Source organism: Clarias gariepinus, chromosome 5 (assembly GCF_024256425.1).
Source record: "Clarias gariepinus isolate MV-2021 ecotype Netherlands chromosome 5, CGAR_prim_01v2, whole genome shotgun sequence".
Taxonomy (NCBI): Eukaryota; Metazoa; Chordata; class Actinopteri; order Siluriformes; family Clariidae; genus Clarias; species Clarias gariepinus.
The window spans coordinates 8908737-8922284 of NC_071104.1; the positions used below are offsets into that span (position 1 = coordinate 8908737).

Genomic DNA, 13548 nt, shown 5'->3' on the forward strand with positions numbered 1-13548 from the left:
ACGCCGTGCTCTAACCATTAAGCCACTGTGCCACCATCCAGGAAAATTCTTTCAAAGCAAAACCATTCTGTTGTGACACTTTTCATGTCAAAGGCAAGGGTGTGCAAACTTTTTATATTAGCAGGAATCACTATTACAAAATAGAGTTCAGTGTGACTGTGATGAGTCCAGCTGAGTGAGTCTTTCTCAGGCCTGGAAAAAGACCTGTCACCTGGGGAGAACGACTTACAGAGCTAGTGTAATGTAACACAGGCGATGAAAGGGAGCACAGCATGCAGGCTAAGGGGCGGCTCCGTGTGTGTGTGTGTGTGTGTGAGAGAGAGAGAGAGAGAGAGTGGGAGAGAGAGCCGTATAAAACCCAGGAGCGGAGCGCGAGCACGACTCTACACTTCAGAGAGAAAACACAGATACTTTGTACTTCTGCGCCGTGTCCTGTCCGCGCGCGCATCGCACCCGTAGGATAACCACGTGATTAGCTCACGACGTCACCTAATTCCCCGCACAGAGACTTGAAGGAATGTAAACCGGCGCGCGGGGTCTGACTGTACAGTGAGGCGGAGTGACGCGGAGAGTGGAATGGCTCGGGCAGTCCCGGTCCCGTCGCACCGTGCTCGCGCGCACTGAGACAGAGCGGCTGAGACAAGTTGCGGCGCGAGGGAGGAAGCGAGCGAGCGAGCGAGCGGAGCGCGAGGGATGGAGCACGCGGCGGACGTGAAGTGTAAGATGGTGGTGGTGGGGGACAGCGCGTGCGGCAAAACGGCCCTGCTCAGCGTGTTCGCCAAAGACAGCTTTCCGGAGGTGTGTGTGTGTGTACTGTGTGTGTGTGTGTGTGGAGTAAGTTGTTATAAGGTTTGGAAATGAAAAGTCCTAATAAGTTTGTATGGTAGTTATTGAATAATATATTAAACAATAATAAAAATCTATCTATCTATCTATCTATCTATCTATCTATCTATCTATCTATTTTGTGTCTTGTTTTAATTTACTTTCTATTAAATGCATTCGTGCCATTAAGTAGCTCTGTGTTATTCTCATCACCTTAAAACAGGTTTTTCCATCCATGACACAAAAATCTAAAAAACAAAAACAAACTATAAATACAAAGGTATTACATAATGCAAGCCTAGTCTAAGGGGTTAAGCTGTCAAAGTTTGGGAACCCCCTGCATAACACTAGCGTAGAAAAGTATTAGTCACATTAAAAGGACACTGCTATAATCTGTTTGCTTTATGCTCAAATCAACTTATTTTTTTCCCGACCAGAGATATGTACCGACAGTGTTTGAGAACTACACAGCCAGCTTTGAAATCGACTCTCTGCGAGTGGAGCTCAGCCTCTGGGACACATCTGGTAAGTCGACTAGCTTCCAGATCATTGCATAGCTCTGAAACGGGGATTCCCAAAATATGCAGAGAGCAATGTAAACTAATGGATTTGTAAAATGTTAAATGAATTTTAGTGAATTGTTTATAAGTTAATAGGTAACACAAGGGTGTTCAAGTCAAACGGGGACATGTGATAATTTTTTTAGGAATAAAGGCGTAAAAGTGAGGGACATATACAGAACACTTTAAGCACATAAGACTGCTTGAATCGTGCAAACGTTTTAAAGACGATCGTAAAAGACGATCCCAGCTGAAGTGGCTCGGAGCCCGCTGAAGTTAGTAGTATGTGTGAACATTCAGCGAGTAGAACGTGTTGAAAATCTACGGATAACCTGTTGCCAGCTTGTGTAATCATTCACAAGCACCACTTGCACGTTACAGCTAGGACTCAGCTAGGAGTTATAGCCACATCCTCCGTACAGTTCTGACCGTGCTCGAAGCCATTTCCACCTGTTTGAGCCTTTGAAGGAGTTCCTGGGAGGACGAGTTTTAGACGTGAAGCTGGGAATCTGATCATGCATGATATCTAAGCAATAGTAAAACACTGGAATAAGTATTAGTGTAGCGGGGAATTATTTAAAGAAATAAAGGAAAGTTTTATTTTCATGGCTGTGTTCTGTTATTTGGCCCAATCAAAAGTCCCTCTATGACTTGAATACCCTTTGTGAGTGAGAAAGTTGCAGGTCTAAATAGTAGTTACAATTGAGTTCATGTTTTTGTTTTATTTCTCTTTAAGTGCATTAAATTGGTTTGGATTTGACGGGTCTTCAAAAAAAAAAACACTGGTGTTTCAAGAGAAGTATAGAGATCCCAGATAGGGATGATGTTATTCCTTTGGAATGCTGGAAGCTTTGAATAAGGATGGGTTTGTCAAAAGGTTATGAGAATATCATATTCCTTACCAACCTCCACCCTGTTTCCAATACGTCAAGCATGTGTGGGAAATCCAGAACGTCTGAGTAGCCTTGAGTGATTGTATTGGTTGATTAAAGCCAAACATGCCTTAGTCAAGGAAAATTTAATATAAAACCTTATTCTAGGAAAACTCCTCCTTGGTGTTGCATCTGAAAATAAAGCACAGTCGGTAATTGCGCTAGGTTGTACCAAATAATGTAGTGTGTTCACAAAATTTATTTATTTATTTATTTATTTTTTACCCATTATGTATGAAGCTTCTTGCAGTTTATGTTCTTGTTGTACAACAGCATGCACCATATATCAGTTATTACTTCCACTTTACGTAAATGCAAAAAAACAAAATGCCATTGTGTGAGTGTCAGAGCCATTGTGTAGCATCTGTGCACTGCGTAGTTCAAACATCCATCTTCCTGTGTGGTGTACGTTACATGTGTGTAAACAGACATTCTCCAGGAACAACACCTACATTCTAACATTCCCCTTAAATCAGGCACGATCATAAGCTCAAGCCTGGAGGTGATTACCGCGCTGTTATTGAAGTGGCCCCTGCAGCTGTGTGCCAGTCTTGTTCGCCCTGAATTAATACGCAGAGGTCCTCCCATGTGTGACCTCCAGCTGATTGCTGTTTCTCTGAACTCCCCAATGGGGACTCCAATATGCAGTACTCAGGAAGTGAGATCAACGAGCATGCTCAGTCTTTAGCCTTCCATCATCCGTGTGAGGAGACCCAGGCTTTATGAAGGATGTGCATTACTCTGGGGTAATAATGCTCGAGCGATGATTTTGGACAAATCTGTCTGGCAGCGTGTGTTGCAATGAGACGTTCAGAGCTAAGATTTAGGTTGCCTTAGATTTGCCAGGACATTCCAGGGGCGTCTACTTGCAGACGCAGCCAGAAAACGTGTTGATTTAAAACAGCTGTTCATCGACTCGCTTGCTATTGCAACAACAGCCTTTTCCTCAGTTTTCTTTAAAAAAAAAAGAAAAAAACTTGTAATATGGTGCAAAAACAAATGACTCATAAATCCGACTCAAAATGCTGATGCCCTGACCTCCATGGTTTGCACTCATTTGGGGCCCTAACTAGCTTTCTAGAGCAGAGTCATCTCCCAGAATAGATAGCTAACCCAGTTTACTGCCAGTGAAGTGTCCCTGCATACTGTATGCTGTGCTTTCTACATTACTCGTGCAATGTTGTCTTGAGAGGGAAATCCCACCGTGAAAAGAAAGAATATTTAGTGTGGAAAAACGGGATACTTGACATCCCAGTGGGTGGCACTGGGCAGAGGTTGTAGATGTAAATATGATTCATATGTTGTAGAAGCATGGGTTTGTCAGGCAGGTCACGATCTCGGTTTCTCTCCTCTTTGTCCAAAGATCGTCCAAAACGTTGAGGAAAGAATTGTACATTGTGGCGTGCTTATCAGATTTGTAAGCCGTCATAAACTGCCTCATAAGCAGCGTCACGGTTTATTCATAGAGGAGTGTGGCAACTAGAGCTGTGAATCATACTTTTTTTTTTCTTCCAAAAAAACATTTAAAGTTTGATTTAACAACAGTAAAGTTTATTATTTTTTAAAACTTATTTTAAGCGACTGTTTTTCTTACAGGTATTAAAAACAAATTCTAATTTTATTGATGGCATACAGTACACGACCATATACAGTATGATAAGCAATGAATTGCTTAAGACTGTTTGTGACCTTAAAAGGAAGATAGGATAGAATAGGAAGATGAAAAATCTTCTGCAAAAATTTAAGAACCATAAAATAACAGCTATTAAAAGTATTTAATAAGTATGTAAATGCAGCGAAACTTGTGTTATTGTTTAAATGTCATGGTTTGTACAATTTTTATTTTTCCTGCCAATCTTTATTGCGAACCCTCCAGTCCAGCAGGTGGTGGTCTTGCACCAACCTGCCCACAAACTTTAAAGAAGAAGAAACAATACTCCTGCAAAATGCGAGTAGATTGAAGCCGTTCGTATTTTCTGGTTTCCTATTTGTGAGTTACCGAAATAATAATAAAAAAAAAGTGCTAATCAATTCTGATTCGAAACAATAAATTATTGCGGGCCAACTAAAGTTTGATTAAATTGCAGAGCTCTGGTGCTATCCACCCTCTTACACATACATAAGCACAGAAACACGCACCGTTAGTTAGTGAGCAAGTAAGAATCTCCTGCGAATACAAAACCCACGGTCAGTTTTACTCACTTTGACGTCTGGCTTTGAACGCCCATGACATCATCATCATCATCATCATAAAAAATCTCCTTACAGTTAGCCAGCATGCGAATTCTTATTAATTATAGTAACAATGATAACAACAATACCAGGCTTTTTTAAGATGAAAATATCCCTACCATGCAATAATAGTCTGGATTACTGTAAGATCTTTGAAGAAAGCTACAAGCTCCTATGACGTTTGTGGAATGTGTCCACATTCAAGTTTCCCTCTTTTCTCACACCTTAAATCCGTTCCCCACCCATTGCACTAGCTACGAAAATATTTCTTTCGGTTACAGACTGGCTCTTTTCGATATTCCCGCTTTGTTCGTGTCTGGGAAGTGAAGTCATAATTTGGTTTTGTTAAACAGGCCTTCCATTGTTGACGTCTGCCTGTGGATCTGTTTGGGTTAGTCTTTAGGTAGACGGTAAACGATTGAGGTTTTTCTTGTTATGTGGTTGTGGTTTTGACTTAAAATGATGTGATGAATATAGTTTAAGTGGTTGTTTTGATTTACTGTAAAATATTAGATTTAAAAAAAAACAACAAAAAAAAAAAAACCCTTGTTAAAAGTGTTACTCATACCGTTCAGAGACACTCCCTAGATTTTAGCTTCCACATATTTTCACACTAACATGAACGTTGGTTGCTAATCAAGTTATACAGGGGCCATTATGGTGGAACAGGAGTTCCCTGAGTTTCAAGGCTCATGTGTGGGTAATGCAATGCCATTCCTTCATTTATTATAACTAGTTACAGAGTCATGGTAATCTCAGAGCTTATCCCAAGAACACTGGCTTTAATCTTATCACATTACAGTTCGTCTCAGTGTAACACACATTTCACTCACAAAATGGGATCTAGTTTATCCAACTTGAAGTATGACCCTTAGGCTGTGACACGCTTTCCATTTTTGTCTCTTGGCAATAGCAATAATGTTTGTTGTGGTCTGCCAGATTGCAACATGAAAGATCTGAGCATGACACATGTGTACGCTGGCTTATGTATCACGCTGCATGTAAAGAATAGCCCCTTGTTCATGATTCTGTACTTTCATCCATTCATTCATCCTCAGTTAGCACGTTATCCTGATCAGGATCTGGAGTCTGTCCCTGGAACATCGTGGTTGAAGTCGGAATACGCCCTGGATAGGATGCCAGTCTGTCACCATGGAAACCAACACTGACTCACTGATAACTTTTACCCATCCCTGGGAGAAACTCATAGACATGTCGGAACTGCATGTCGAAAGAAGCAGTTAACACAGCATCACGCAACTATTAGTGTAGATTTGGTACAAAATGTTAAACACTGTTTAAAAAAAAATAATAATAAATCGAATCAAGCTTTATCACTGGGACAACTGAAGCCTTTTATTAATATAAATATTTCCATTTCTTTGTTTCGAGGTTGAATTCACACCAGTAAGGAGATCCGATGGTGTTTCTGTGTTTTAAGTTACAAATCCCACATCGAACTGCAATGAAAAGCTTAAAAAGTATCGTTATAGACAATAGGAATAAAAGGCAGCAGTGAATGTTTTGGTGAGGAGGAGGAGTGCCTTTGTTACTTCGCTGCGTGTGCTGTTTGGAAGCAGGCAAACAATGCAGATCATTTATAATTGTACGGTACAACATAGCATTTCATGGTCACATGCTGGTTCGCAGTTTGTTCAGTGATGGAGTCACTTTTCCTCCTACTTCTTCATTCCTCAAGTCCACAGAAGCTCTGAGCACTCTCTCAACACACACACACACACACACACACACACACTCTCTCTCTCTCTCTAAAGGGGAAGATCTAGCAAATAAAAAAAAAATCCAAGTATTTCCCCGGTGTAATAGCTTTATCAAATTATATTCCATACAATAAATGTGCTCTACTGGCAAAATTTTCTTCTCGGAATAAATGTGGTAGTGTGTGTGTCGTGTGTAATTCGTTTATTATGAAGCATTCTGAAAGTCCTTTGGTAATTTTAGACCCGTATTTTAAACTTAAATTAACTTTCTGGTTTTATGAAAGTATTGGAATGCGCATCTTTGAACTGAAAAGCATTTGAGAAAAGTGTTTTAACTGTGCTCCAATGCAAAGACATGGTTTGGTTCTTTTTTTATGTTCATAGATACAGTAAATATGCCACACTAAACAAATGTTTACTGCGACAGGCTGCAAAGTGCCTAAAGATACAATTTAGATATTGGTTGTTTACAGCATGTACGGTAACAATTCTGCAGCGACCTCATTTCCCCTCTCGTCTGTTCCACCCAATCAGCATTCAGCATCAGCAGTATACTAATGACCAGCCTGATCATCTGTCATCATCTGCACCTGTTCCTCACTGGTTCATGCCTTACTTTTTGATGCTTGAATGAGTTAAAGGTCTTTCTGTGGCTTAACAAACTAAAAAAACATTCCTCTGAAACTGCTCAGCGACTGGACTGGACTGTTGCTCACTTCTAACTGTATATATAACCAATGCAATTGGAATCATCAAAATGTTTTTGAAAGCCTTAAGGGTATAATATGGAGAAAAAGTATGTATTTTAGTATATATTTTGTCTCTATAATGATGAACATAATGATTTAGAGTTTTCACCTAACCCGCTTTTTTGTTTTTTGTAGGATCCCCATACTACGACAACGTGCGTCCTCTCTCATACCCCGATGCCGATGCAGTGCTCATCTGTTTCGACATCAGCCGGCCAGAAACCCTGAACAGCGTGCTCAGGAAGGTGGGTCTATTGTGGCGTGTCGGCCAGAATTCAATTCATTTGTGGATTTGTCTGTACACAGTGAACTCTTCATGCCTCTGATTTAGTCAGAGCAGGACAGTGGCTTCTATTAACGTTCTCACAAGGCTGGGTTTTGTGTTAGCGGGTTAAGTGGGTTTGCGAAAAACAGCCCAGACACTAGGGTGGTGGTGGATGTGTGTGGGGGGTGGCGGGGTGGGGGTGCTGGTGTTGTATCAAGCTGAAAGGGAACGCAATGTGTGGGAGGTCCAGCCAGGCTTTGAAATACTGTTCACACATAAGGAAATAGGCTGAGACAAGATGTTTACATTGGTACTGAGAGATACAGCGCATTTTTGTGGTCGAGAGCCGTGTGACCTTTAACCTTTGATGCCGGTGGAGTCAGGAGTAGGACGAGAACCGCTCGAAGATTTCAGTCCTGCTCTATTTATGTTTTAAGAGAGGGAATTTGTTGGAAATGAAGATTTAAACAGACAGGAAGCCGGTACCCTTGATAGCGGGAGTGTGGTGGAGTCATTACAGACCACACTCATAAAGTTTATTCTTGTCTTTCCAGTCAGCTCTTTTGGACACTCATAGTAAACATGGAACGACTAGGTATCACATAATAGGGTTATTTCCCGGTATCTTAGTCCATAAGAGTTTCTTCTTTAAAGGAAATAATGTGGGACGTAACACATGCAACACGTTGTAAGAGTTGCAATTTTAGTGTAAAATGTTTGTGTTGAAAGCCCTATGTGACACACGCCGCAGTGATAATTCCTTTTTATTATAAAGAAAATATCACTTTGTATTTTAAGGAAATTTCACTTTCTTTTATTTCTATTTGTTTTATATTACATTTGTTTAAAAAAATGTCACGTGCTACTCAGACACACTACCATTTTGGAAATTGTGCCATGGGTACACAAATTGTCACATAAGACGTCACTTAGGGACTTCATGAGACAAGGATAAAGCTGAATAAGGAACTTTTCTAGAACATTTACGGCATTTGTCAGATGCCCTTATGCATTTTTGTCTCATTTTACATCTAAGCAACTGAGGGTAAAGGGCTTTGCCCAAGGGCCCAACATCAGCGACCTGATGGGGGTGAGGTTTAAATCTTTTGGGACCTTTTGATCAGTAGTCCAATGCCTTAACCACTAAGCTACTCCTGCCCCCCTTTAAGAGAGGTGCGACCGCTGTGGCACCATCGCCTAAAACATGACAAAAAATGTTAGTTAAAACAACAACTTCTTTTACCACCAATTCATTTTTACATAAAGCTTACAAAAAGAATGGACTTTTAATTCACCAGCAGTGCAGTGCATAATCAGGCCAAGAGCTTCAGTTAAAGTTCACTTCAAAAGTTCAGGAAGAGGAAAAATGTGACCTTGTTGACTTTGACCTCGGCAGGGTTGTTGCTGCCAGATGGGCTGGTCTGAGCATTTCAGAAACGGCTGATCTCCTGAGATTTTCAAACACGGCACATTGTAGAACAGCAGTTCTGGGAGTCTTTGTGTCTTGTTGATGAGTAAAGGTGAGCCAGTCTGATTCAAGGTGACTATGATAACACAAATAATCACTCTGTGATGAACTCAACTGTTCTGATAAACAGAAAAGCACGTCAGAACGCATAAAACGTCAAACCATTAATTTGGCAACATTACGGACATTAACAACATTGGAATAGGGTTGTTTTTGAAAGTTGGCATGGGATAACATCGGACAAACGTCCAAATACAATCTAGAAAAAATAACTTAAAAACAATATTAATACCAAATCAACAACTTGAGTCAAATTCCAGTCGCTGCAGTGAGAACACTGCGTTCCCGCTTGGGAACATGCTACTAAATGCACGTACATAACAACGAACTTCACAGAAAATACCAGACAGCAGCAATTTACTGTAATATCACATTGGAGAGCAGCCAAAAGGGTTAAAAAAAAAAAAAAAGCCCTTCTGTTGTCTGAGATCAGTTCTATTTTGTAGTTTGGACGCTGCACAAACACATCATATTACAGTAATTTGGGACATGTGGAGTACCTCTCATTTAATACATTTGAAAGAAAATGTTAACAGAGACAAGTGACATGAGATACACACGTTGTGTGCAGGAAGCTGGTGCATCCGTCCGGTCTCCGAACAGAATTCTAAACCCTTTTTAGAAACCTAAAAGATCATGGATTTGGTCAGATGTGTGTGCGAATTGATGTCAGTCGGCATAAATGCTCCAAATAAACGTAAATTTTTTTTATTGTTCATGTTGTGTTTCAATCAGAGTCATTTTTGAAAGTTTTAAAAGCGACGTTGTCCCGACAATGAAGATCATCTCAGCATTGTTATGACTAACGGCGTGTAGTTACTGTACATTATGTAATAGTTAAATGAATATCAATACATGTAGAAAAAGTTAATACCGATTATTTCCTCTAGTCGTCATGGAAACATTTTCACTGAGCCTCAGCCAAGCTCACACAATTGATATGATGTGGTTTACAAAGAGACGGACATCATTCAAAAGCTTCACTCATTGTGTCGTGGACATGGTACTAAGGACCACGAATGAACTCCACCAATAAATGTCAAACTTCTTGAATCAGCCAATATGGCGTAATTATATCTATTTATTCCAAGATGGATGACGGGAAGGAACAGCAGTCTTTCTACAAATGTTTATACTTCCATGAAATTTTAATATCACCACCTGCAGTACTGAAGCACTTACTGATATTAAACCTCTGAGAATATGAGGGTTTTTAGGGGTTTAAAATTTTTGTTTAATTTATTTTTTTTGCGCAGCCCTCCCAGATGTTGTTTTTTGCAGCAAGTATGTAGAGGCCTTAGGGGTCTGTTTTATCACGTTTGATCAACAACATTTGCAAAGTTCAGGGTCAGCTCTGTGGGTAAAGCTAAAGGCATGCCAAATGTCAAGAAAATGGTTTGCATGTGAAGAAAAATTTTTGTTGATTCTGAAGGCAGTTGGATTCAAAAGGATCTCGGCTTTGGCTTAGAAATGCCAGGAAACTCCAGCACTTTAGCTACTTTGCATTAAATGAGGACCAAATGCCATTTGACGATAAACTGAAGCCATTTGGCGTTTATGTATTAGTGGGTGCGTTGAGGGATTTCGTAGAAATATCATCCATAGAATCTGCTGCACACATGATTATATCTGGTGCGTGACTGATCTCATGAGGACCTGAAAGTGTGTTATCGGTACAGTTAACCGACCGTATGTGCTATAAAAATAATGTTGCAATTACTCCAGGCAATAATGATTGATTAGATCTGTGGTCATTCTGTTGTAGCAGTTTTTCTGGATCTGGGAAAAGTCTGAGAAAATCATTCCTAGCAGCAATTTTCGGTTGTAGAAACGATGTGGCAACATTAATTTTGTTTTGTGTTTTTAAAAGTTAGAATGACTTTGATGACATGAGGTCAGGTCAATATTGAAACTAGGGCTGTAGCTATCGGATATTTTAGTAATTGAGTATTCTACCAAACATCTAATCGATTAATTGGATGTAAGAGATAGAAGAGGAACAAAGATTAATTGGTTTTCTTTTTAGAAAAATCTACTTTTATTTTTTAAATGCATACAGCATTTTAACAAAAATTAACATCGTCATTATTCACAATACAAGGAATAGCTTAAAGTTGACTGAGATAAATTACGTGCATTACAGAGCTATACATGCTTATTTTAAATCCTTCTTTCAGATTCAAAAACAAAACAAAAAAAAGTTTTTCAAAAGACTTTAAATATCAAAAAAACTAAGGCACACATTAAAATAAATCATTATACTAAAACACTATGTTGTGCAACTTAACTTTTAGAACTAAAAGTTTAAAAGGCATAACATAAGCCTTTACTGACAATTTTTTGTCATTTTCTTTTGCTGGTTTCTTTATTTCTTGGTTCGCTGATAATTTTATCGCTCCTTTTCATTTTGCAGCCCGCAACAGAGCGCTCCATCAAATCATTACACAGCTAACTGTTTGCGTCTCCTTCCGCATTTGTGGGTGACGTAAGCGCTTTTTCTTCGTCTGCGTTTACTGCCAAACAAATAATTGCGCAAAAACATAATGCAATATTTTAAAATGAATTAAAAGAAGCTTCGAGGCAGAAGATTTTGCCTCAGTCATTTTTTGTAAACGAGTTACTCGAGGAATCGTTTCAGCCCTAATTGAAACATTGAAAAAAAAACACCCATAACACGATGTTGCAAGTACAACATTGATATCAATACGATCTTACCACTGGGCCACTGAGGAACATGCAGTTGATGCTCGTATACTGTCCCAAACACCATGTTACAGTAGTTAATGCAAGGTAATATGCACCTCATGGTAATATTTCTAAAAGAAAATAAAGAGTTTACAACACTAAGACATGCGTGACATGAGATACGCACACTGTGTGTGGGAAGCTGTTGTGTCCAAGAATTCCAAATGAAGGTTACAGTTTTGTAGACTTGAGGTTGTATTTGCAACATTGTGTTAGGGCTGTTGATTGGTTATCATAAAGTCATTTTATTAAATGGCATTCTAAAAAAAAAAGACCTCACCAAAAAACGCTGTCCTGACGGTAAACATCCTCACAATATAACGGTCATCCAACGGTAGGGTTCCTGCTGTCTTGAGGTTGTACCAGTTTATTAAGCTTGAAAAGAATGTGTGTATTCAAGCAATTCAACTGAAACAAGATAAAATTTTCTTATATTTGTTTTGAATTTCTTTGCAGTGGAAAGGTGAGATCGAGGAATTCTGTCCCAACACTAAAATACTCCTGGTTGGCTGCAAGTCAGACCTGCGCACAGACCTGGCGACCTTTGTACAGCTCTCCAACGAGCTGCCGCTGACCTACGATCAGGTAAAGAAAAAAAGGAAAAACCCTGAGAAATAATACCACGGCTGTAATGTAGACGTTGATTAATCATTTAATTCTCTTTTTTTGTCTTAGGGCTCAAACGTGGCCAAGCAGATCTCCGCTCCTTACATCGAGTGTTCGGCGCTGCAGTCGGAGAACAGCGTGAGAGACATTTTCCACGTGGCTGCTTTGGCCTGCGTCAACAAGAGCAGCCAAAACGTGAAGCGTCACAAGTCGTCCAGAGCCACCAAGAGATCGTCGCACATGCCCAGTAGACCTGAGCATGATTCCATGCCATGTCTGCTCAAGAGCAAAGCCAAGACCTGTTCGGTCATGTAAAGAACCAACAGAAACTCTTACATACAGTACGTTGGTATTTTGCTTGGATTGTTTTTTTTTTCCGTCAGGATTGAAAACATGAACATGAAATGTTTTTTTGCACTTTATACAAATTCAATGACTTCTCCAAGAAGGTTACGCTATACGCCATTCACTTTAAGGAGTGTCACCTTGGAAAACGAAAGACCTGAATTAATGAAGTGTTCATTGCTGTGCCAAAACCTGATTTCCCTTTTAAGTATACAGTATGCAGCAACGGAAGTGGGGGATTCACATACATCAAGCTAGCTTCACGTAAGAGAAAGGACCATTTTGTAGTGGTCTAGAATTATAGAAGAACTCGAAGCAGAGCTAGACCCTACATCCTGTTTTTCTTTCAACTAACTAATTTATGGACGTATCTAAATTTACTTTAGTGAAACTAACCTCAGATGTGACCTTTGACCAAAGCAGAACTTGATGGACTGCATTTAATCTTTTCAGAACTGAGGAATTTTGTAAATGAACATGAAGCAATAAATAAATCTTAACCTCCTGTGTGTGTATAAACTGTCCTCTCTGTTACCCTGTCCCACCAACTAAGAGCAACTAGGAATATATACTTGGGCCTAATGAGTCTACGGACTTTGCAGTTTGCTTCGAAATGAAAAACAGACATTAATTTACTCAACCAGTTTTACATGATAATCAAATCATGTTAGATTATAGTGTAAAATGATCACAGGCTTTATATCAGAATACGATTAAGACAAGGACACATTCTTTTACCTAGTTTCATTTAAAGTCATTTTGGTGCCATGGTCTTGTAGCATTGCAGCTGCACAGGTCCAGAGTCCCTCATTTAGTCATGAGTTCTCACAGGTTCTATGACTTCACTTGTGACTATACATTTCCTCCAACTGTAAACGTGTGTGAATGATGCTCTATGATTATCTTGCTTCCTATCCAGAGCGTATTTCTGCCTCTTCATCCCTTTTGCACTTTGCATTGCACAATAAAACACAGGTGCAATCTCTGAAGCCAGCTGCACCTCGGTGCGTACCAAGCAAGCGAACAGTTGAAAAAGTTGG

The 13548-nt window shown here is 39.7% G+C and overlaps 1 protein-coding gene across 1 annotated transcript; it reads left to right on the forward strand.

Annotated features, from left to right (window-relative positions):
- The first annotated feature begins 366 nt into the window (after window positions 1-366).
- rnd3b (Rho family GTPase 3b) lies at window positions 367-13013 on the forward strand. The gene is made up of 5 exons (XM_053496427.1): window positions 367-798; window positions 1263-1350; window positions 7155-7264; window positions 12014-12142; window positions 12233-13013. Exons 1-5 carry the CDS (start codon window positions 694-696, stop codon window positions 12476-12478), a joined length of 678 nt encoding a protein of 225 aa, XP_053352402.1. The 5' UTR covers window positions 367-693; the 3' UTR covers window positions 12479-13013.
- Window positions 13014-13548: the final 535 nt, after the last annotated feature.